This window comes from Canis lupus, chromosome 13 (genome assembly GCF_003254725.2).
Source record: "Canis lupus dingo isolate Sandy chromosome 13, ASM325472v2, whole genome shotgun sequence".
In the NCBI taxonomy this organism is placed as follows: domain Eukaryota; kingdom Metazoa; phylum Chordata; class Mammalia; order Carnivora; family Canidae; genus Canis; species Canis lupus.
The window spans coordinates 29,061,430-29,086,408 of NC_064255.1; the positions used below are offsets into that span (position 1 = coordinate 29,061,430).

Sequence of the window (24,979 nt, forward strand, 5' to 3'; positions counted from 1 at the left end):
GTGCTGCCGCCAGGACAGAGGAGGGTTCCAGCTCTTCTTCCCCGGGCTAGCCATCCATACCCAAAGGGCTGCGTTCAGTCCTGGGGGTCACTTTTTAAAAGGGCAGTGAGCGCACTCAGAGAAGAGCAAGTACGATGCTGAGAACACATGGAACAAGGTATAGCTGAAGCCACTCGGCCCGTTTCTCCACCGCTGGAGTGGAGACGGGAAATAGACTGGCTGAACTCAAATATCTGAAGAGAGTCAGAAGACTTAGGATGAAATAAATATGTTGTAAGGTGGTGAGCGCCCCGGGGCTGGAGGTATGCAAGCAGGTGACTGCTTGAAGGCTGCTATGAAGGAGACAGGAGCTTCAGATGGGAATACCCGGGTTCACGCTGCACCAGCAGGGGTAAGTGAAAGTGTTCATTTCTCTGCTTAAGATGCCTGTGCCCAGAGGGAAGGGCATCAGGGACCTCTCCCCAGAGCAACTCTGGTTCAAGACCCAGCCACGTGGTAGGGAGGGCGGGGCCACAGGTGCCTGTTTCTCCCAGACCTGGTGTTAGGATGGTTCCAGGTGACTGGAAAATGACTCAGCGCCGCGAGCCTTGGGGTGCCCCTCTGAAAAATGGGCATGACGTGGGCCATAGAGAAGTAATCCTCAACTAGCAGTGGTGTCACCCCTCCTGCCCCCACTACAGCAAGTGTGGACGGGAGTAGGCAATTTTAGTTGTCACGATGACTGGCGGCTACGGGTCTAGGGCCTGGGGATTGCTCTGCGTCCTACAAAGAGCTGCTCCTTCACAGCCCAAGTGCCAAGAATGCCCCTTCCTCCCCCAACCACTTGGAATCACCGCCCTATAGAACCATTAAGAGGGTGAGCCTCGGAAGAAGGACTGGAGCAGCTCTTCCTCACCGAGGTAGGGTCGGAGGCTGCAGGGGCTTTCACAACCCCACGGGCTCCCCAGAAGAACGGTGGCTGCCTAAAATGTCCTCAGCCAAATGGTGCACCAAAGCAGGGGGCAGTGGCTAGGGGGGACCAGGGCACCCCCTGACCCGGGGTCAGGGCTTACCGAGCATGCACAGGGGCTTCCTGGCAAACTTCAGCCTTCCCCGCCAGCCTTTGTAGCGGCAGCAACATCCGGCAGCCCAGATCCTCAAAGCAAACTCCGCTCCAAAGATGAAAATAGCAAATGTTTCCTGCATTAAGAACATATGGAGAGACACGGATCAACCGGGAACCCAGTTGTCTGGGACCAGCGATTTCTGCTCTGAGGTTCTGAAGAGCGGGGTTTCTGTTGCTGTTGCTGTTTTGGTGGTGGAGCGAGGACGCTCTCAGCACCTCCTGCAGCCTCGGACAGCTCCTGCGTCCATGCTCATGTGCCAACGGTCCCTAATACCAGCCTTGCCAAGAGATTCCTTGCTTTTTCTCTTTGCTTTGATGCCAATGGATTTTTTTTTTAAGTCTACTTTCATGGACGAAAAGCCTCTACGTGCAGTTAAAGCGAAAAGAGAAATATCAATGAAACACAGGCCGCTAGTCCCACCCAGTGCCTGGCCCCTGGTATTGCTAATTAGGGCCAATGGTTACTTAGCTCAGCTCCTGGGCCGGGCACCCCGTGTAGCATTTTATATTATTCTCATTTTATGTTTTGAGAAACCAAGGCAGGGAGTAGTTAAATCAATTTCTCCAGAGTAGGACGTGGCAAAGAAGGACCCCCAGGCTGGTAATGAGGCTCAGAGCCCGCGTGCATCAGCTCCATGCTTGGCTGGCTCCCTGGACCTGGGGTCTCCTCCTTCCCTCCCGCCTCTCTTGTCAATCAGTCTTGGACACTTTTGTCCCCCTCTCTTTGGTGACCTCCTGAGACCCCTGGGGAGTTGCTGCTCCATGATAATCCCTGAAACCTAGCTCCTGGAGCTAGATGTCTTCTCAGGATTCACCTGCTAAGGTGTTAGCATGAGACCCTGGAGACCGGAAACGCCTGCCCTCAGAAGGCATTTGCTGAATCTGGCATCATGGATGGCAGGCTCCGAGCAAGGGGAAGGTTCTGCTATTTTGTAGACCCTAATGGTGGCTGGCAGAGATAAAACAAGCAGAGGCTCCAGGAGTGAGGACGTGGAGCTTTAATGCACAAATGGGATTTGGTACTTGGCCTTGAAGGGAGTCCAAGATCCTCAGGGTTTAGGGAGAAAAGGCAGAGGCAGTTTCCAGAACAGAGCATGCCTTCATGTTAATGTTCAGAGGACTAAGAAGCTGAGGTTTCCAACAAACGTGCATTGCTTTTTGCTTTGACCTTGCTTATACCCTCCTGTCTTAGGTCTAGAATAATGAAGGCCATACCCTCCCCACCCGAGCCCATGGCAGATCTGACCGATTCATCCAGGCATTGCTTTCTCTTGGGTCTGGACTTGGCCAGAGACTCCAGGAAGCCAACACCAGTGGCACCCAAGGGCAGCCTCCTTGCTCTCAACTGTCAAAGTCTAACCAGAGGCACCTGCACCCCAGGAACAGCACCATGGTGGGTGCACAGTCTCACCAGTAACAGCAGCCAGTCTCCCGAAACAGTCTCGTACTCCCTGAACGTGGTCAGCACGGCCAGAATCAAGCATCCCAGGACAATGAGGAACCTGGAGGGAAGGAAGGAGGAAGCATGGAGTCCTGGCTGGCTCCAGAGATAGGCATCAACCAGGATGAAGCTACAACTTCCATCAGACATCAGCATGTGCTTTACTGGTCAGCCCGCTTAACTGCATGACAAACCTATGAGGCCCGTAGGAATTATTCTTCCCATTCAAGAAAGCAGGTCTGAGGAAGGTAAGTAATGTGCACGCTTCTGCTTTACCAGCTAGTTAGTGGAACCAGCTGGGGGGCTGCAGACACCTTCCAGACCAAGTTATCCCAAGCTTTGGTCAAGCAACAGGAATGTAAATAAATCAATGGAGTGTCTTGCACACAGAGGACAGTGATTCTTCAAACATATGAGAAACACTCTTGAAACAAATTTGTTCCAAAGCTTGATAAACTCAGCAAGAGCCTCTGCAGCGATGGCTTTGTATTATTCCTTCCACAGTCAGTGGTTACTAGAGGAAATGAGCTCTTTCATCTGGAGCCCTTCAGAATTGTTTTTGAAATTACAAAGTGTTCTTCATACTAGAAACAATAGGACCTGCCGCAGTGATGGACGCAGAATGCTGGTCCTGGAAAAGTCACAGGGAGGTCATATGGCTCATGCCCCTGCCTCAGGCTAGGAGCAAACTGCAAATGATCCTTTGAGATTCTTATCTACATAAATGCAGCTGGTCGGGAGGATAGGGAGAGGGAGAGCCTGTAGTGCATGTGTGTTCATGTGTGTGCATGCTTCAACCTATCAGCAAAGAACAATGGCTCTCCCTCCCTCTCCATGAAGAGTCTCTAGTTCAAGGCCCAGCACCAGGCTCCCTAGGGTTCATGGGTGAGGCTTGGAACAACATACTCCAAGTCCTTCTGCTCTATGAGATCTGGCTCTCCAGCCTGCTGGATCCCACCCCACGCTTTGCTGGCTTGCTTGTGTAAGTGGGTATCCACGTGTGCGTTCATTCATTCACTCACTCATTCCTTCCTTCCATATTTATATGGCAGGCACTGGGGACACAGAGTTGGGATTCCCTGATGAATAGGCTGGATCTGTCCTCATGAGCTCACAGTCTAGCCAAACACAAAGCTATCTCATGACATGATGGTTACCACCATGATGTAAGGAGGTTTGGAAATGTCTGCTCCTGGCCTTGGCTGAGGATCTGAGTCCTGGCTCTGACCCGTGGTGATCCTGATCACATTTTCTGATCAATAATAAGCCTGCTGATCTGTAGACCTGAATCGATATTTTTAACCTTGTCTAGGAATCTGAACCAGAATTTCAATTCCCCATTGTGTTTGGCCATTTTACTTCAATTAATGACTTCGGACCCATGCCTGGAATCTGCCTACCCCGCATCCCAAATCTTCTCAGGTGGTAATGATGGTGGTGGTGATGGTGGTAACGACATCAACTTCCACACCACCCGTTAGTGTGCACCTACCTCTCATCACTTTACATCTATCCACTCATCCTCACAACTAGTTCCCAGGGTAGACATGAACTTTTTGGAGATGAAGAAATTCATCAGAAGGATTCACTGCCATCTGGATAACTGTGTTGTCAGTTAAAAAGACCACAGAGTGTGGAGTCCAAAGACACAGGATCAAAGAGTACTTTCTATGTGATCTTGAGTAGCTCATTGACCTTGGGAACCCCAATGATCACACTCATAGAATGGGAATAATGGGTCAGCTGGGAGATCATGTCTATTGTGAGGACCATAGGAGATAATGGATGGGGAGTCGTTTGGTCAACTGTACAGGATCATGAAGATGATGCCTGGTGCTGTCCCATTCCACACACTCATCACTGGCTAGTTCCCCAGCAGGCCCTGGGAACTGGGCTCTTGAATGATTCTGCAAATCCACATTCGGTCAAAACTTCATTTTATTCATTTGTAGGCTCTGGAGATATAAACCCTAGATTATAATTCCCTTCCTCCTCTTGTGCTGTGTCATCTTAGACAAGTTACACAGCCACTCAGTGTCTTGGCTTCCTTGTCTAGAAAACGAACCCAATAAAAGTGACCATGTCCTCAATCATTCAATGATTCAATACTCTGTGTCGGGTGCCTAGAAGAGTGCCTTCACTAAGTGTCAGTGATCATTTTATTTTGATTTGATAATCAATGTATCGAGTGCCTCTTGTATCCCAGGCAGAGCCCTGGTTTTAAGGATACAAACATGAATAAAACTTAGCCCTCATTTTCAAGGATGTCCTAGTGCAGTACAGATTATGATCTGAGTGTCCACCACATGCTCTGGGAGTACAAGGTTGAAACCATCCAAGAGGCTGTAGCCAAGGGGTTGGAAGTATATTTGAGGCTTGGCTGGAGCTGACTGCCATGTCTCAGTTTACCCAGGACATTCCCCCATTTTATGCATGTTGACCTGGAGTATGCCCCCCGAGGCATCGTGAACGACATGTGCACATGCAGAGAGTGCGAAAGTTTACAGACACAAAACCTGGCTCAACCTTCTCCTTTAGCCTGGGATGTGGGCCTCTGATGATCTGGCCTCGCTGTCCTCACAGCCTTAACTTCTGCTGCTTCGCCACTCCCAGGCCAGTCGTCCTGAACGAGGGCATTTCCTCCGACCCCCTGAGCCTATGTGTGCCCGTCTCAGTGCTTTTCCCTGCCCACTGCTCCCCAACCCGCCCCCCCAATTCTCTTGCTGATGCTTTGGCAGCACCAGTCATGACTTGCCCCCGGAGACTTCCATGACCTCGGCTGCTCTCTGCATGTTCCCCAGTGTGTCCTCTCCCCTGGGGTCACAGAGCACCGCCTGCATTTCTATTCTGGTATTGATCATAACCCATTATCATTTTGTAATCATTTACTTGCATTGTGTATTAATTAAAACATATTATCTTAACCACGTTATGAATCTGCTGAGTTTGAGGTTCAAGTGGAAACATTCAGCAGGCTGATCAGAATTCGAGCCTAAAACTTAGGGAAGAGGTTGGGGCTGGGGATCTAAGTTCCTTTCAGCTCTCGCAGTCTGTGATTTTATTTTTTATTTTTATTTTTTAATTTTTTTATTGGAGTTCAATTTGCCAACATATAGCATAACACCCAGTGCTCATCCCATCAAGTGCCCCCCTCAGTGCCTGCCACCCAGTCACCCCCACCCCCCGCCCACCTCCCTTTCCTCCACCCCTTGTTCGTTTCCTAGAGTTAGGAGTCTCTCATGTTCTGTCTCCCTTTCTGATATTTTTAGAACTAGCAAAGGGGATCATTTGGCCCTAACCAGTAACAAAATAAATGCAGTTTCAGCCAGATTCCCGGCTGTCCAGGGTTGCAGAACCAGACGGTAGCCAGCAGGCGGCAGCAAATGCCCAGCGGAGCGCTGCATTTTCTCACATCTCAAGGAATTCAAAAGCAACCTGTAGCCTCAGGAATTTAACTTTCTGAGATTGCAGAACAACCATTAATTTACAAAGCTAAGAGCAGCAAGGAGCCCTTCTTGATCGGGGAAGGGGAAAATGCTCTTTGGTCCTTCACACTTTTCAATTTACTCTTAAGATATGCGCTTGAGTGAGTTTGAGCCCCATGTTGGGTGTAGAGATTGCTGAAATAAGTACACTAAACAAAAAAAAAAAAAAAAAAATTCTGTGATTGATAAGTGGTAGCAATAAAATCATTAATACTTAAAAAAAAAAAAGATATGCGCTCGATTTCAAACACACAGACCAGGTGACCAGTCTCCCCATGGAAGCCAGATGAGTGTGGCTAACAGGGTCTTCCCTCCTCCCACTGCTTTGGCTTTCTCACTCCCCCGCGCTTCGCCAACGATTCTTCTACATCCTCTGTCACTTTCTTAAAGTTTTCTATATTTTAATTCCAGTGCAGTTAACACACAGTGTGATATTAGTTTCAGGTGTACAGTATAGTGATTCAACACTTCCCTGCATCACCCCATGCTCATGAAGACAAGTGCATCCTTAACCCCCATCCCCTCACCTACCTCCACTCTGGTAACCATCAGTTTGTTCTCTATAGTTAAGAGTCTGTTTTGGGGTTTGGTTTTTTTTGTGGTTTTTTTTTGGTTTGTCTCTTTCTCTTTTCCTTTGTTTTGTTTCTTAAATTCCACATGAGTGAAATCATCTGACTTATTCTGCTGAGCATAATATTCTCTCTAGCTTCCTCCATGTCATTGCAAATGGCTAGATTCCATTCTTTTTACGGCTGAATAATATTCCATTGTGTGTACATATATACACATATATGCATAGTACATCTTCTTTATCTAGTCCTCTATCGATAGACACCAGGGCTGCTTCCATAGTTTGGCTATTGTGAATAATGCTGCTGCTATCAACATAGGGAGGGGTACATGTTTGAGTTAGTGTTTTCATATTCTTTGGGCAAATACCCAAATACTGCGGGATCATAAGGTAGCTCTATTTTTTATTTTTTTGCGGAGCATCCACACTGTTTTCCACGGTGGCTGCACCAGTTTGCTTTCCCATCAACAGTATAAGAGGGTTCTCCTTTCTCCACATTTTTTGCTGACACCTGTCGTTTCCTGTGTTGTTGATTTCAGCCATGTCCCCCCTGTGATTCCTGCTCTGCAACTATGTCTGTCTCCTTCACCTGACTTTCCTTTGACTTCTCCTCCTCTCCCTCTCTCTCCTCCCTCTGCTCCTTGCCTGGGCCAGCAGGATGGGTCAGGGTTTGTGGTGGAAGTCTGGGGGAGAGCCAGCAGCTGTCTTCCTATCTGCGGGGTACCTGGCTGTGTTGGCAAAGGAGGCTCGTCGGGCTCAAAGATCTCAGACACGCCCTTGCCCTTCAATCACACACCACCTCCTAAATGCTTCCACCCACATCCTCCTCTGAGTCTTCCATCCAGCCAGGGATGTGGAGGGTGGGGGAGGAGGCTGCTTTGGAGCTGCAATTGGTGTCTCAAGCATAGGGGTCCAGGCCTTTCTGACACCAAACCTCTGCTGGGCCACAGGTCTGCACAGGGAAATGTGACCGAGGAATCACAGGGGTACCCGGGATTCCCTGTGCCCCCTTCTCAGCCAGGCCTAGACTCCCTTATAGGAACAAAGCTGGGCCCACTGGGAATGAGCGCCTAACAGTCAAGTATTACCTCACAGCTTCCCTCGTGGTGGGACAAGCAGGTGGTGAAAACTCTGGAATTGATCTAATAATTTGTGCATCATTTTCTCTTTTACTCCTGTGAGGTGGGGTCTCTGTCATCATTATATTTGCATCCCCACACATGAGGAACCGAGCCTCTAGGCTCAGGCAGTGGAGTCACAACATGAGTAGGAGCAGTACTGAAAGTGGCCACGAGGCCTGCAGGGAGACTCTGGGGGAAGAGGCAGGGCACAGGCAGCCAGAGACTGGGGAGGGGGCTGCCAGCTTGCAGTTCAGCAGGCAGGGAGGACAAGCCTATCCCTTCTCCTCTGGACTCCCAGGTTGATAGGAGAAACTCTCAGTTCTCTTTCTGGGAAGTTTGCCAAGATCCTGGCTGGCTCCTGCTCCAATGACACTAGCTCAAGGATGGCCTTTGGAGTGCCTGAAGCTTGCCAGAGGTCCTAGAGGGAGGGAAGGAAGACAGCAGCTGATAACTGGACTCTCCACCTTATGATCTTTGTCTGTGTGCCATTAAGTGGGGATGTGGAGAAATAGTCTCCCTGGCCAGGTGGAGGGAGAACCGAATCCTCTAACAGAGCAGGTGTTGCTAACACCATAGTAAGCCCACATGTCCTGATCCTCAGCCAGCACCACTGGTGCTTGCTCCTAAGTAGAAAATACAACCCCTCAGACTACATCAGAATCCTACTGACCCTCAAGCGAAATGCCCCAAAGGTAGAGCACCCACTATGTGTCAGGGATTTCCTTATTCCCTATGAATACGTCCAACAGCCTCTTTGAATCACAGTGACTGCTATCTTGCTGGTAGATTATCTCTCTTGCTGGCTTTGATGAAGCAAGCTGCCATGGCGGACAGGCCCCTGTGGAACTGAAGGATGACCTTTAGCCAATGCCAGCAAGGAACAAAAGACTCAGTCCACCAGTCCCTAAGGAACTGAATTCTCCTAACAACCACCAAAGGCAGCTTGGAAGAGGATCCTTCACCAGTCACACCTTCATGTGAGACCTCGGCCCTGGCTGACACCTTCATTGTAGTCTTGGTGAGAAACTCTGAGCAGAAGTCTCAGGTAAGCAGTGCCTGGATCCCTGCACCACAGAATCTTAGATGATACATGTGTTAAGCTGCTAAATTTTGTGGTAGTTTGTTATGCAGTAATAGATAACTAATACTGGTTAAGCAAGATCTGAATCCTGGCTCACCACCTAGAAACTAGATGACCTTGGACAAGTTTATTTTTCTGAGCCTCAGTGTCTCATCTATAATGCAGGAGTGACCACACAAGGGATTTTTGTTTTCTTATTCTGTACCCCAATCTTTATAGCTAAGGGACTGCAGAGCAGCAAAAATCCTCATATGCAAAACATACTTCTGTAAGGTAGTCTCCATGCAAACATCCTGGATGACTGAGCAGCAGCCTATATCCTGCATGTGCATGGCTTTGCAGGTCTCTGCCTCGTCCTATCAGGTGTAGCATCCAATAGCACAATGTGAACCATTTGCACAGTGAAAAGGCAAAGCTTACAAAAGATGCAAGATTTCATGAAGTTGATGGACATAATGATGGAGAGATGTTCTAAATATGGCAAAGCCATTAACAAGTGACAATCTTACTCCAACAATTAAAGACAAATCAATTGATACTTCAAAGGATTAAAAATCTCATATAATCCTTCCCCCTAAATGTTGAGGAGATAAAATGTGAAGTCATATTGTATTATCATAGAATTTGGGTATAGGAAATATACCCTCAAATTAACACTCGATTCAGTCTTTGTTCATCCTGAAAATGAGAGCATAGTTGCAATTATAACCTATCTTTTATTAATTATGAGATTCAATAAACACATTTTTGTCTTTTAATTATATATATATTTTGTGATAAAGTACTAATGAGGTATTTTCTTCACTGTTTGGTATGAGGTTGGGTCCCATTTCGAGCAGATTCTCTTTAAGTAGATCTTCACCATTCCCATGAACTATGGAATAATGGGACTCTCTAAACCTGCCTCATAGGATGGGCATAGGGATTAGAAGGTAATCATGTAGGTGAAACCTCTAGAATTTTGGGAAACAGCTGGCATTCAGCAGATGTCACTTTCTTATCCACTTTCCTTCTCATTTTATGCTCAGAGAGAAGAGCTGAAAAACTGACATCAATAATATATAGGGGAAAAACACTTTGTCTTTAAAAACTTCCATGTTCTGAAATGAGGCAAGAATATCATACACAAATAACCACCCACAAATCTGTATCTATAGCTGTATATACAAAATAGATCCACACATGTATAACGTAGAAGATGACGGTTTTGACCATTTAAACCAGGAATTAGCAAACTATGGCCCTCGGGCCAAATCCAGCAGGCTCCTAATTTCTGCAATTTTTTTTTTTTTTTATACCACAGTCACACTTATTTGTTTACATATTATCTGTGGCTGTTTTTGTAATGCTGAATAGCTGCAGGAGAGACTGTCTGGCCCACAAGCCTAAAATACTTACTATCCAGCCCTTTAAGAGAAAGTTTCCCGACTCCTGACTTATTTTAAGAACCAAGGGCAATTTAACTGTACCAGGATCACCTGATGAGGCATTCCAAATCTGATGCGGTGCAGAAAAAATATTTTAAGACTTAAAAGTAAGGGATTTAATTTTTAAAAACACCTTTGTTGAGCTGGATCACATAATATTTAACATGATTAGAGGAATATATGGAACTATATGCAGGTTTATGGAGGAAAAAAGACAAATTCAGAGAAAAGAATACAAATTATGAATAAAAACTCACACAAGGCCACCATCTAAACCACCATTGGTTTCATGGTGAATCTGCCTCTGGAATCATCCATGTAAGTTTTGTAGTGTGCTACCATGTGTTTTTTCTTGAGTGTCCCTCTTATTAATTTTTTTAAAAAGATCTATTCACTTATTTGAGAGAGAGAGGGGGGCATACATTCAGGGAAGAGCAGAGAGGGAGGGAGAGGGACAAGCAGACTCCACGCTGAGTGTGGAGCCTGACATAGGGCTCGATCCCAGGATCCTGAGATCATGACCTGAGCTGAAACCAAGAGTCAAATGGTTAACCGACTGGAGCCATCCAAGAACCCACTACTTGTGGTTTTTAAACAAGGCAACAGCTCTGTGTGAACTCACTGTTGCTGCCCCAGGAGCATTTCTGTGGATGGTACTAACTGCATTACTTTGGGCTGCAGGGCAAACTTCTCCATGACCTGACCAAATGTCATGGGGACCTCCTGTCAGGGAACAGTCTGCGCCCTGGAGCCAACATGCTAGGGTCTTGAGTTGACCTTACCACCAGGCTTCCATCTCCTCATCCGTAGGGTAGGAATGAAGTGCCAGCAACTTATTAGGGTTCAATAGCATAAAAGATATAAAATGCTTAGAGGCAGGCAGTGGACACTCAGTAATTAGCACTTTCCTTCCAATTTGCCCATTTACCAAATATTTATAATCGAAAGCATACCTTTGGGAATCAGGCATGGGATGAGTTTAAATCTTTTTTTTTTTTTTAGCTTCTCTTTTTTTTTAATAAATTAATTTTTTGTTGGTGTTCAATTTACCAACATACAGAATAACACCCAGTGCTTATCCCATCAAGTGTCCCCCTCAGTGCCCGTCACCCATTCACCCCCACCCCCTGCCCTCCTCCCCTTCCACCACCCCTAGTTTGTTTCCCAGAGTTAGGAGTCTTTATGTTCTGTTTCCCTTTCTGATATTTCCCACACATTTCTTCTCCCTTCCCTTATATTCCCTTTCACTATTATAAATCTTGACTATACTATTTACCACTATGTGGTGTTAGGTATGTAACTTAATCTGTCAGGTCCTCCAATCCCTTGAATTCATCATGGGGATAATTATTCAACCTCACGGAGTTGCTGCAAGGACTGAAGTACCTCACTTTTTTCATCTGTAAAATGGGATAATAAAATGTTAGGCTATGCTTAATAAACGTTAGTAATCATTAATGTGATTGTTATTTTCTATTATTCTGTAAACCATGAAGCCTGGGGAATTTGTAAGTTCTCAATGGGAAGAAATTGCCATTAATACAATACATTTGGAATTCATTAGACATGTGTCATCTTTGGGTAACTACCAAACAACACTATTAATTGTAAGACACGTAATTGTATAAACTACTGAAAAAAAAAAGGAAGCTGCCAAATAAATTATGACAGCCACTTCACATCCTCATTTCAAAGATGTTAAAATGGGGCAAAATATGAATTCAGAATTGATAAAGCAAAGATAGGTAACATTGTCTTATAACCAAGTCTTTGGAAACCCTTTGACCAGGACAAGGTGTTAACATGTGACTTGGATGTGTCTGTCGGAGGGGCTGGAAGCAGATCTGTCCCTAGCACTAACGGAACACACCCATTAAAGTCTGGATCCATAGTTTATTTGGGCCAAGCTCTTCTAGTTTTATTGAAGCTGTTATAACTGAGTTTTTCTGACTCTCCACATATTTCACTGGAACTAAAGCTCCCATATTTTCATGGAATGAGACCTCCTGGGGCTCACTTAAGCTAGCAGAGCAATGGAATCAGGAGCTGAGACTTGGGAATCCCATCTGTGTACTGCAGTGTGGCAGGCTTTACTCCTTTTTTGGACTTGACCCTAGCAGGCACTCCTGTTTATAATGACCTCGATTTGGATCTGGATTCCCCTTGTGAACTGTAGAACTTTCAGCAAGATGCTTCATCTTTCTGAGCCTCAGCTCTTTTATTTGAAGATTTAGAAATGAGGATGCAAAGGGCTTCTCACAGAGCTATGATGAGTTCATTGGGGTAGGGTATGTGGGTGCCCAGTGGCTCTGCAGCCAGAGTGCCAAGTGCCTTTCTGACCCTTCCCACTCCTGCAGGCATGCCTGACACTACAGCAAATTATGCCCATTCTTCCTCTTATGTACTATCATACATCTTGTCTACTTCTCTGTCTCTATGACCAATGCCCTTGTCAAGCCACATTGTTTTTCCCCCTGACCCTCCAGCAGTCTCCTGACAGCACTCCTGTGGTCCTTTACTGCTTCCTCTCCAATCCCTCTTGGGAGGGCCAAAGCTATCCTTCCTAGCATCATTTCCATCACTCCTCATCCTCCACACACACAGAGTTTAGCATCATCTGAACAATTTGGTTCATTAGAAAGAGAAAATTCCTAGGAGATAGGGAAATTTGGGTTTGGATTCTGGATTACATTTCCAGCCATGTGCACTTGGTCACACTGTCTTGCCTTTGAAAATCTCAGTCTCCTTATTTATACAATGAGGCTAATAAAATGCCAGGGTGGACATGTGCCAGGGTGCTGTGATCCCAGTGCAAGTAAAGAGTGAACATCAGTGATCACTGGTCAGTTACAAACTCCTTCCCACCATTCCCAGTGCCTGAAGTGCAGACCTCTCTCATTTTATCTGTCAACTTTCAACCATGCTGATCAGATCATATCATCTTACAGAGCTTTCCTGTATGCACAGTGTATCCTCAGAAAAACAAAACAAAACAATATTTCTTTTATGCCCATCTAGGAAAGTGGATCTTAGAACATTGGAGAAAATGCAAAACTACATTTCCACTGAGGCCACTTTACCAGGGCCATTTTTATTGACTTTTTCATAATTTCTTTAAGACCTCATCACAGGACACATAGCATCAGAGAGCTGGATGAGGCTGGGTGGTGCTCATCATCAAAAGAGGTAAGAAAGTAAGCCCTGAGAAATCAGAAGAGAAACAGCAAGGAATTTCTTTGCTTTGTTTCAGGAGTCTGCATGACATTTTAGGGTGGGAAAAACAAAGGCATGATTAAAAATCCATAAGCCTCAACTAAAAGTCCAATCAGTTTGGTGAACAAAATAGTCTTTGTTTCACACTGTGAGTGTTTGAGGTCTGAATCCATCCTTCCAGAGATACCCACACCACCACAGGAATGGTACTGAACCACCTCCAAAGGATGTTTAATTTAACAAACACATGCAGAGCACCTACTATGCTGTGAACACGTGGTCTTTATCCTAGTTTCTGGCACAAAGCTCTAAACCCCTTTTAATTTCCTAAGTGAGGAGAGAAATTGAGGTGACTTTGGACACATCTATTGTTGGGGGCTGGTGGCCAGGAGAATGAACCATGTGGTCAGAGGGCTGGAACTGGAGTTCAATCACTGATGACCAATGATTTAATCAATCATATCTATGTAATGAAGTCTCCATAACAACCTCAAGGGACTAGATTCAGAGAGCTTCAGGGTTGGCTAACATGGGAAGAGCAGCATACCTGGAGAGGCCATAGAAACTCTGTGGCTTTCTTATATCTCACCTTGTGCATTTCTTTGTCCCTAAGATAGCTGTTCCTAAGTTATATCCTCTTATAATAACCTGGTCAAATGTTTCTGTTTCTATGAACTGATCTGGAAAATTAATGGAACCCAAGGAAAGGGTCACTAGAATCCTTAATCTATACAGCCATGAACACAAGTGACAACCTAGAGTTTTGATTGGTGCCTAAAATGAGTCATGGGGGGTGGTCTTGTAGGACTGAGCCCTTAAACTATGGAATATGATGCTATCTTCACGCAGATGGGTGTTAGAATTGAGTTAAGTTGTAAAAGAGAATTGTTTGGACTGTGAGGACCCTCGTGCCTCCCCCCCACCGTGAAATGGAATGGGGTGCAGACCTCTTCTAAGTGCATTTTTGAAGCATTTATATATATGAAGCACTAAAGACAGTAGTAGGGTCAGAATGCACTTGACCATCAGAGACTGTCTGCCATCCCCAGCCCTTCCCCTTCAAGTTTTTGTGACCCAGGCAAATTATTGCATTCCTCTTTGCTTCCTCATTTGTGCATTGGTGACACCAATGTCCACCTTGCAGGACTGCAGCCCAGACTGGCGAGGAAGGATGCAAAGTCCCTAGATGCACACTCTGGTAGGTGGAAGGTTCCATGTGTGCTCAATGGTAATGTTGTTGTGACAGCAGGTAAGGGGGGCACAGTACCTGCTTCCAGGGAGGCCAGAGAAGAACCTGTCTAGAGGAGCCATCCTTATAGATGTTGCAGTGTAGGGTTACTGCTAGCTCACCCAGAAGGATGGGAAGATCCAGTAAAGGCTCCCCAGCTGCCCTTTCCCAAGCTTGCATGGAGAGAGTCTTTGGTCTAAGAGGGTGGAAGGTAAGAAGGTGATGGGGGAATGGCAAACAGGCTGCATGGTTTCCCTTTACCCCTCCTTCCTTCCAGAAGGATAGAGGCATCTCTGTCCTAGGCTCATAACGATGTCAGCATTGCTTCTCCTGTCCTGGTCATGTGTCTTCCATCTGAGCTATAAGGACCTCCTGAGAAGATTTGAAGTGTGTAGATCAGAGTCTAGAGTCTGGAGTGTGTGCTCTAGGACACCCCTGTCACCTCTGCTCCCAGGGGCTTTCAGCCCTCCATTGCTGCCCAACAGCCTTTTCTTGTGCATTTCTCACAGCAGGTCCAAAGGGTTTCAGTCTCTCACTGATTCCTGGTCACTTTGCTCACAGTCACATTCTTCCATCCTGGACATTTCCAGCCCTCTTGCATTTAAAAGACTCAATTCACAAAAGATATTCTGAAGTGAATGATGTAGACCAAAATAAAAGAATCACCATATTTAATTCGAAGCCTAACAAATCAACTCTTTTCTCCCCCCCTCCCCCATGCATCCCTTTTCCAGCCCAAGGACACAGGCATATACAATTTTTACATATTGCTTTGTCACAACATTATGTTCTACATTTTATCTTATTAAAGCATAAATAGTCTTCCACTTAGCTATAAAATATTCAAAACAATCATGTTTAATGAAAGAGCAGCATTCAATGACATCAGTGCACTGAAATATATATAACTAGTGTCTCATTGCTAGATATTTAGGTTTATATCGCTTCCAGTTCTGTGTCATTATAAATAATGCTAGAGTAAATATCTTTGCATGTATAATTTTTTTCTCATTGAGGACCAATTCCTTACAATAAATCTCCAGTATATTCGGCTTTGAACATTTGTATGAATTCTTGAGGCATCTTGCCAGAGGATTCTAAAAGGTTACATGACTTTACAATGTCCCTAGGAACACATAAGGACCCTGTTTTCACCCAGTTTTACCAGCAATGGTTATTACCATTTGCTAATGGACTTGCTGCTAGTTTAAGAGGTATAAAATGGCACCTGGGATTTGCATTTTAACAGAGAATAGAGCCTTGCACCAAAAGAGGAAGGTACTTCTTAAGGGACCTCCAGCTGAGAGACACAGGTTTTAGAAGAAAAGGGAGGAAGTTATCCAGCAGCTTGGAAATTATCCCAAGTAGTCTTTCACCTTCTCCACCTACGTGGTGGTCAAATCAGACTCCAGCTTTTTCAACTGCCTTTAGGCTGAAGACAGTGGGAAAAATGCCAATGTGTAATTGGTGTATTACTTACTTTTCTCACCATGCCCTGGAGACTTTTCTCATTCAGATGTAAAAAAATGGTCCTCTCAGACCCAAACCAAAAGGTGTAAACATCTTATATTTTCTTATCCCATTAGCACCTTCCTACAAATGGCTCCACTGTTTCTTTTGAGAGCCAAACACACAGACACAAAGTAAGATCTGGATCCCATGCTGTTTTTCCCCCAGCATGACACAGCCCCGATTATTCTAGATTTTTTTTCCTCTCCTTTTGGAAATCTCATTAGAATGGAAACACTTAGTGGCTTCAAGTTTCCAAAATGAGAGATTTAAAAAAAAGAAGTGTGCCCCACGCTAGCATTAGCATGGTGGTGACACATCTGTCTGCCCAGCTGCGCTGCAAAAACAATGGTCATCATGGCTGATTGTTTCAGCAATTTCCTTTCCTCCTTGGACTCTGCATTCATCTTTAAATACTCCTGGATTTTACATTCACTCACTCGGTCCTTCATTCAACACATGTTTACTGAATAATTACTTTGCACTAAGCTCCATGTCAAGGTACAAAGGTAACCCAAGATTCAGGTCTGCCCTCAAGATATTTATGGCAACATGAGGAAAACAATTATCCCAGTGGAAAGTGATGAGCATTACAGTGGACATGGTATGTGCTACTCTGCGGAACTGAGGATGGTCAAGAGCACACTAATAAGTTCTCATGGGTTACCAGGTATTAGCTATAATTTCAAAACTGCACAGCATCTTGGGGCTTTGAGACCCCCTTCCTCTCACCTACTTCTAAGGTCAGTTATTTAGAGGAAAAATGCAAGACCATTTACTAGCTATGCGTGTTAAAAGTTATGCCAAGCTTGGTTCACCTGGCTCTAATGTTCCCAACACTTAGGACCGGTGTCATACTGTAAATTGGAGTACAATATTTTATCTGGGGGTGCTCTGAGAAAAAAACCATGGGTTGATGTGCTTTTCTATGTAGAGAAAAAGGGATGGGAAGGGAAAAGAATACTAAGGTCAGGAAGTCTGATTTCAAGTCCTTACCACCAACTACCTGGGAGACCTTGGGCAAATTGACTCTGAATCTCAATTTCTACATCTGCAAAATGGATCTAACTACTTAGAGCAACTAACTATAAAAGGTAGACTGGGAGAATCAATGAGATCATGTGTGCAAAATTCTAGTGCAATGCCCGGTACACAGCTGGTCTTCAACTCACATTTATTCTACACCTTTCTGTCCTAAGACCCCTTCTGGATCTAGAACAGGTTTGTGATTTTTTATTTGCATCAGGGTCTAGAAGGTGCAATGAGGTGTGTTCTGAGCTTTAGGCTATTGGAAAGGAGGTGGAGGAGAGAATATGGCTTAGAACAGGCCACTGGGGTTCAACACTCCCTGGGGGAGTGGTGATGGGCAGGAAGCAGGCAGGGCGTTTCTTGGGAACCACTTACTCGTGTAGGAAGAGAGAACACTTGTGGGTGTTTGGGCTTCAAGACACACTGGGATTAATGCCATCAGGCCCCATCTTCATTGAAGATGATAGTCAGTGGGGTTTCATGTTCATTGGCTGTTGCTTATTTCATTCATTGGTAGCTTTCTGACCTCTCTGTGAGGTATCCCCTTACTCCTTGAACTTACATCACCCCTCTTTGTCTTTTTTTTTTTTTTTTGGCTAGCAGCATTTATCAGAGTACTTGGGAAAAATGGCTGGTGTCAGCTAAGCACAGGTTGAATGAGGCCTCACTCTCCTTAGGCAAGAAGAGCTGGGTATAGAAAAAAATGTTTGTGTTAGTAGAAAACTATGCTGCCAGTTATAAGCATACTTTATCTTAAAAATTATGTCTTAACAAGAACCTTCTCCCCAGATGCAGTGTTGATATGGATTTTTTAGCCATCATTGTGTTCTGGAACAAGGGTTTGTAAAGTTGCAAATTAAAATTACCTATGGATCTTAACAAACCCAAAAAGCCAGTGGCAGGTCCCAACCCATGAATCTCCTAATTTAATTACTCTGAGTGAGCCCAATGATAGTCTGGTTTTTTAACTTCCCCCATGTGATAATATTGTGCAGTCAGGGTTAGGAACCACTTTCTGGAAAGAATAGATCACCAGCCAACACTGTGGGCTTTGGAGTCAAGTTGTATGGAAGTGAATCCTGTCCCCAGCTGGTCTGTAGTAAAAGAAGCACATGACCCTGCAGTGGGAAGCTGCCATGGCAGGGCTGTCTTTGCGGTCACAATGAATGAAGTCTGAATCATAGCGCTAACACGTTCTAAAGGAACACTGGTCAAGTTACGTAGTATCTATAGCCTCACTATTTGTATGAATTTTCTAACAAATTATTCCAAATTTAGCAGCTTAGAAAACACACATTTATCATGTCACAGTATCTGTGATTCAGCTGTCTGGACATAGCTTAGCTAGTGCTTCTGGTTGAGGCTGAACTCAAACAGTTGGCCAGAGAGGGGTTCTCATGAGAGCCTTGACTGGGGAAAAACCTATGGCCAAGCTCCCTTGGGTGGTCAGCAGAATTTATTTCCTCTGGCTGTAGGGATTCATGATGGCAGCTTACCTCTTCAAAACCAATGATAGAGACAGACAGACAGAGAGATTGAGATAGACAGATAGCAAGACTAGCAAGATGGCTACCCTTTTATGTTATCATGTATGTCAGGAGAGAGGATCAAAGGATTGACCTTCAAGTCTCTCCACTACACTACTTTCATTTGGAAATTGGGGATATCATATATACCTAATGGGTAGCTTGAAAATTAAACAGGAAAATCCATTACAAGGGAATAACACATGACCACTCAGAGAATGCTTTATTATCAACAGCCTGCACAGAAATCACTGCCATGCAGCTTCACATCAGAGGTCATGGTGTCCTCCTCTGGGCCCCATAACACACTGTGCCGACCTGTCTTGTGGCAGGTGTGACATACTGTAGTATCTTCCATCCACCCACCAAGCCTGTTGGGTCCCTCACTGAAGTCTTGCTATGTGTCAGTTACTGGTCAAAATGCAAGACATGCATCATTTTGTCTGACCCTCACAGCAAACTACTGATATGTAATCACTGCCATTTTCAAGATGGGCAAACAGAGGCTCTACAAGGCGTAAGAAAATTGTATTTTAGTAGAAAACTCTGCCTCATTCAGATCACACCCTTCCAGGTTATCTTAAGTCTTTCCTTGTCTTTATTGACTTTAGTCCTTCCCCATCTCTGAACTACTTTATAACTGTAAACTGTAAATAACAGATAACAATGCAAACTACTTCATGTCTTAAAACATGCAAATTTTGTCCTGTCTAGTAAAGATTCAATGGACTTCTTTCTAGTCTCATGAGAAAAACTAATGTTATCTCATTTGCATATCATTTTAAAAATTCCTGATCTCTAGCTGTGTCAGTTTTTCAGATTCCCTTTTGAGCCTTTATAACATTTGTCTGGTTCTGTCAACAACTGGTAAATTAAAGAAAATCCTTAAAATATATTTATTTTATATCTGTACGAGAGTCATGAGTTTACTTTTTTTTTTTTTTAATTATCTTTTAGCAAAGTTTACATATATTTCCTGGGCCACATGGAAACCAGCATTCAAACCTACCCAGGTTTGTCTGGCATCAAAACTCACATTCTTGACCATATACTATAATGCTACACACAGATAAGTGCCCACTGATGCCTTATTTGCCCATCTGGCCATTTGACATTCTTTTATTCATCAAACACAGATCATAGCCTTTCACACTCACTTTGACCAATCTCCAGGGCTTTACCTGATGCTTGCAATTCCTGAACAATTCCTGCAGAAGTCCCTTCCCATTGGCTTCAGCCCAAGGGCCTCTGCAAGTCTTTCCTTTAAAGAAGTCAACACCTGTCTCCTCATAAATTCTGCCCAATTGTCTTGTTTCTTTCCTTCTGAAAAATACATTTAACACCACTTTTCTTTCACAAGTGGCTTTTCGAGCATTGGAAGGTGACTCTGAAGGCCCCAAATGTTCTTTCTGAATCACGCTCTTTGAATCTGGCCTCCTTTGATAGACCTTCAAGCATCTTTGCCATCCTTTTCATTCTCTTTCAGACACGTTCTGCTTCCACGTACACTTAACAGTGATCTTTAGATCTATACACAAGGCGGTCTGACTGTATAAAGTGAAAGGTCCCCTTTCTGTAGGTCCAGCCATGATGACTTTAAGAAGATGACTCTTCAGGTAGATACTCCCCTCCAGTACCTTGTCAGATTTAGACCTCAGGCTATAGACCCTGTGCTCCTCCTGCAGAAAGGTCCTCTTTGCATCATTCTACTTTGCCTCCGCTGATGTCACCATCCATCCCCCTGGGCTATGATGTTGGCTTTTCTCCACATAAGCATAAACTGCTTAGGGTGGCTCTCTCCTCGCCTGAGCCATCTGGGGATGCTTTTCTTCATGCACAGCTTTGCAGGCAATGACCAATGGACTGCCTAGTGCTGTAGACAGAGGAAGTATGCTCCTTCTGGTATCACCTCACCTACTCAGACAGCCTCTGAATTCACTGGAGTTTGGGGCACAAGAATGACACTGTTGACTTTTCAAAGTGAAATTATGGAAACACAGGCATTTCCACCACCTCCTCCCCAGTTATTATTGTGAAAGCAGGGGTCATTTATTATTGTTTGTGTAATTGACTTCTTCTCAGGCCTAAGTAAAATCCTCTTCTTTTATCTTTGCTCAATTTCAGCTTCTTAGACTTGATCATATCTCTGGCCACTGCAATCATTTTGGAAACTTAGTTCTGTTGCTGAAACATTCATGTCTATCCCAGTTTTGCCATTGAATGACAGTCCTACTAGTGGCACAGTGGACTTCACTAATGAAGGAGCCACTATTCTTCCTGAATTCCCTAACTTTCCTAGCCAAGCCCTTCCAGAGGTAGGCTTAGGTTTCTCACTCTCCTCTGTCTCCCAGAGAGTTTTCACCCCTCTATTATCTGAGAGTAGCTGCAGATAGGATCAGGGTTCAAAGATCCATACCAACACCAGTTACATTCAGCTTCTGCAAGGTGCACATCTCCTCCAACCCTGAGACAGTGGCAAAGCTTGTCCTTGGTCTGTCCCTCTCTTACTGACAGGCCACAGGCTCAGAGGATGTGGAGAGAGAGAGCTTTCTGAGTGGGCGGGTCTGAAGGCCTGCTACCGCTTTGGTAGGCTATTGCAAGCTCTGGTTTGAAAACCATCCTAGCCACAGTAGCAAAGACCCCAGATCCATTTATCAAGGTCCCTGTGACCTCATGGGGCTCTAATGGGGACTGAGTAATCAATGCTTCTTGAGGCCGAGTTATGGGGCTGCATGGGAAATGTGTCATGAGTGCAGCATTTCAAATGGGATTTTTTTCTCTCTCTTTAGAGATGAGGACACTAAGTTTTCTCCTTGAAATGAGGACAAGAAAAAAAAAACACACAAAGAGAAGGAAAATATGCAGAATGACTCAGAACTAATGCCCAGTAATGCATTGTACATACATATTTGCCTTTGCCATAAAGCTTTGGGATCTATAAAGCAAGGCATGGAGGGAGGGGCAGTCAAAGACCCCAGACTGGAGTCAGAGGGCCTGGGTTCTAGGCCTGGCTCTGCCCCAAACAACCTTGGTGACCTAGGGCAAACTACTTTGTCTGTCTGAATCTATAATTTCCTCCTACTAAACTAGATAATTTCTTGAGATCCTCAACTAGTTCTAATACTAACACATAGACCACAATTTAAGCAAGAGATGTGCACCTGAAAACACGTGGGTAAACTTTTGTCCCCCCAAAGGAGTTAATTTTTAATGAACCAGACCAATATTTCCTTCTCTTTTTCTCCCTCCTCCCCCTCCTTCTTCCTTCTTTTAGGAACAGAATACTTTCTTCAAAAGCAAATCTCATGTGGGAGCCCAATAAATATAACAGAAAAAGTGTAGTGGCTTTACAGGGAGGGATGAGAGAAGCCCTGCTTGTTTGCTGATCTTGGTACTTCTTGCCTCCTCCACTTTCCTCCTTCCATGCACACACGAAATGGGCACCATTTGTGAAGCATTGAATTAGGCCATTTTCTTATTTGAATGAGTCCTTGTTTTGATGAATGCTCTATTGGGAAGGCAAAAATGATACTGCCACATGGGGAGAGGGGAGGCTAACAAAGCACTTTCATGTCATTATCCCATTTGCTCTTCTCTACAAATCTGCTGGGCTGGGTAATTTACCCCATGCCATAGGTGAGGATGCTTGGATTCAGATAGATGAGAGGTGGAACATGTCATTCCCGATCACTGCTGTATCCCAGGCACCTAGGGACAGTATCTTGGGCATGGCCAATGGTCTAGGAATAGTTGTTGAGTGTATGGTGGCAGAACTTGCTGACCCTCCACAACCAAGCCCTGCCAGGGCTAGGGCTCTCCAAAGCTTTTTGATCTTTGCTAGTTCATAAGCACTGAGATTTCTTTTTTGGAATATATGATCACTTCCAAATATCACCCTATAAATGTGGTTGGGGTTGGGCATGCCTATTCCCCTTCTCCCCACTAAAAAACAGCAATATACTAGAACCACATCATCCTTCATAGCAGAAATACATCTCTACCCTCCTTTCTTCTCTTTGGAGAGACAATTGGGGAAAAAGAGAGAAAGACAGATATTCCAAAGCTTTGAGCAGCTCCGTTTTGCCCTGAACGATTGTAGCAGAGGAGTCTCTACTTTTACTACTCCCAAAGTTTTTGCCTCCAATGAGGTAAACCTGCTATTCTTTAGAAGTAGCCCATGGACTGCTGGAACTGCTTTATCTGTGGTTGGGGGAAGAGGGCAGGAAGTGCCCACCAGATGGGGGCAGGGCTTACCCAATGATCCATGGTCCCTGGTCTGGAAGTTCTGAGCTACAACTCACATTCCAGAGCTCTCCTGTGAGATCAGGCTTAAGCTTCCCTCCATGGAAATTTGCTGAAATGTTCCCTTTGTATTCTGTAGCTTAGAGTGAGTTCTGGGAATCTGAGGTAAGACTTGGAATGAGAAAATAAATAAATAGCCACCTTTCTCTGTATAATAAACTCTTCTCATGAGTCAGGGAGAGGAGTTGCATTTTGTTGGACAGTTGTGTAGGATAGGTGGCTAGTGAAAAGGAAAATGGGAAGCTTTAAGGAGAAAAGAGGGCCAAACCACATAAGAATGTAAGATAGTAATGCCAACAACAACTATAGCCATAATAAAACACAGCTCAGGCCCCAAAGCTCAGGAGCATTTGCTGCATGCATTATCATGTGCACAATATTCTGAGGGACTTCAGGGGAAAGGGGCTGTATTCAAGGTCTGGATGCCACACACTTCCATGAGGAAGTACTGATTCCTTCACTGGATGATGTCTCAGCCAGAGGACAGCAGGCAAACATAGCCGTGCTCCAGCCTGGTACTGGAGGAGATTCGGTAGAGGGAAGCAGACTCCTACCAGTGATGCATTAGGGTTGGAACCAAATCCACTTGGATCCCAAAGGGCAGAGAACTTCAGTGGACATCTGAGTTTCACAGTTTGGATTGCACAGATCTTAAGGGAAGGGACAAGCACACAAATAGCTCTTAACACACATAGGAGAAGGTGAAAAATGCCATGAAGGGGTGCAAGCAGAGTGCTAATGAAGCCTCACAGCAAGGAGAGAATATACACCTCACCACTCGCTTGTTTGCATGTCAGGAAACACTTATTAGCCCTCCATCCTCCCAGACAGCACAGGGTGAAGAGTGAGAACAATGTTGCTATAGAGCATGCATGTGTTAAGTGGGCAAGAAACAGCAGTGTGCTGGAGCCAGTTCACAGGGCTCTGGAGGGCCCACTGTTAAATTCTCAGGAACTTTCAGCCATAGTTAAACACTATTAAGAACTAATTATATAAACTTACAGTGAAATACATTATGTTAAAAACATAGGTAATAATTAAAAAAAACATAGGTAATAAACACTCAAAATTCATCACTACCTAATTATTTTACATTTCACTGTTATTTATGCTCTTCATGTTATGTCTTTTGTTTTCTGTATGATAGAAATATTATATAGTGGTGCTCATCTCTTCCTTATGTTCAGTGATGTCACCCAGGTAGTTTGAAGTTTACCATGGTGCAATTATTTACACCACAGAAATCAGTAAACACTGTAAACCAGGGAGGGCTCTTCTCTTCCCACTACTCTGATTTGGTTGTTAAATGCTTACTAACATGCCTCTGGAGAAGAATCCTAGAAGAAGAGTCCTAAAAGAAGAGTTCAGACAGGGTACAGAGGAGATAAGTCAAACAACTTCATTCATTCATCCAACATTGCTTATTGATCACCTACTATGTGCAAGGTGCACAAGGTCACAATTTCTTTATGGCTGACTGGCTTAGCTAATTGGTCAGAGGCCTATGTAAAACACTGGAAGTCTCAACTATTGAGCATCTTTCAATAAATGCATTTTGATGACTTTCCAGCTCATACGCAACAGTGGCTCCAACTAATAGCTAACAATGAGCTGCCAAGGAGGGGTCTAGCCAGACCTGCTTCAATAAATAGATAAGAATCATTTAAAAGCAACCCATTAAGTGTTTGCATGCAAATGGCCCTGCCAGGCTCCTGGAAAAACAGTTTGTTCTCCTAAGGAGGTTAAATATTTTCAGTCTTGTTTGTGTTATTAATTTGCTTAGCCAAGTGTGTGGTTGTGGGTGCATTTTTAATAGAGGATTCAAAGACCTTGCAAAATGAGCCTTATCCTTGAAACCTAAATGAGGGAGGTTTTGTGACTCCCATCAAAATGACCACAGACTTTGCCTATATCCCAAAGAGAATAGATCTATGCCCCATT

General features: G+C 44.5%; 1 protein-coding gene across 1 annotated transcript in view; it reads right to left on the reverse strand.

Annotated features, from left to right (window-relative positions):
- The window catches only part of KCNQ3 (potassium voltage-gated channel subfamily Q member 3), a 297,718-nt gene that overhangs the window by 53,806 nt on the left and 218,933 nt on the right, over positions 1-24,979 (reverse strand). The window contains exons 2-3 of the mRNA XM_025450091.3: positions 2,517-2,607; positions 1,053-1,179 (exon numbers count right to left, since the gene is read on the reverse strand). Coding sequence (XP_025305876.1) covers positions 1,053-1,179; positions 2,517-2,607 — 218 coding nt within the window. The remainder of the gene's footprint in view (positions 1-1,052; positions 1,180-2,516; positions 2,608-24,979) is intronic.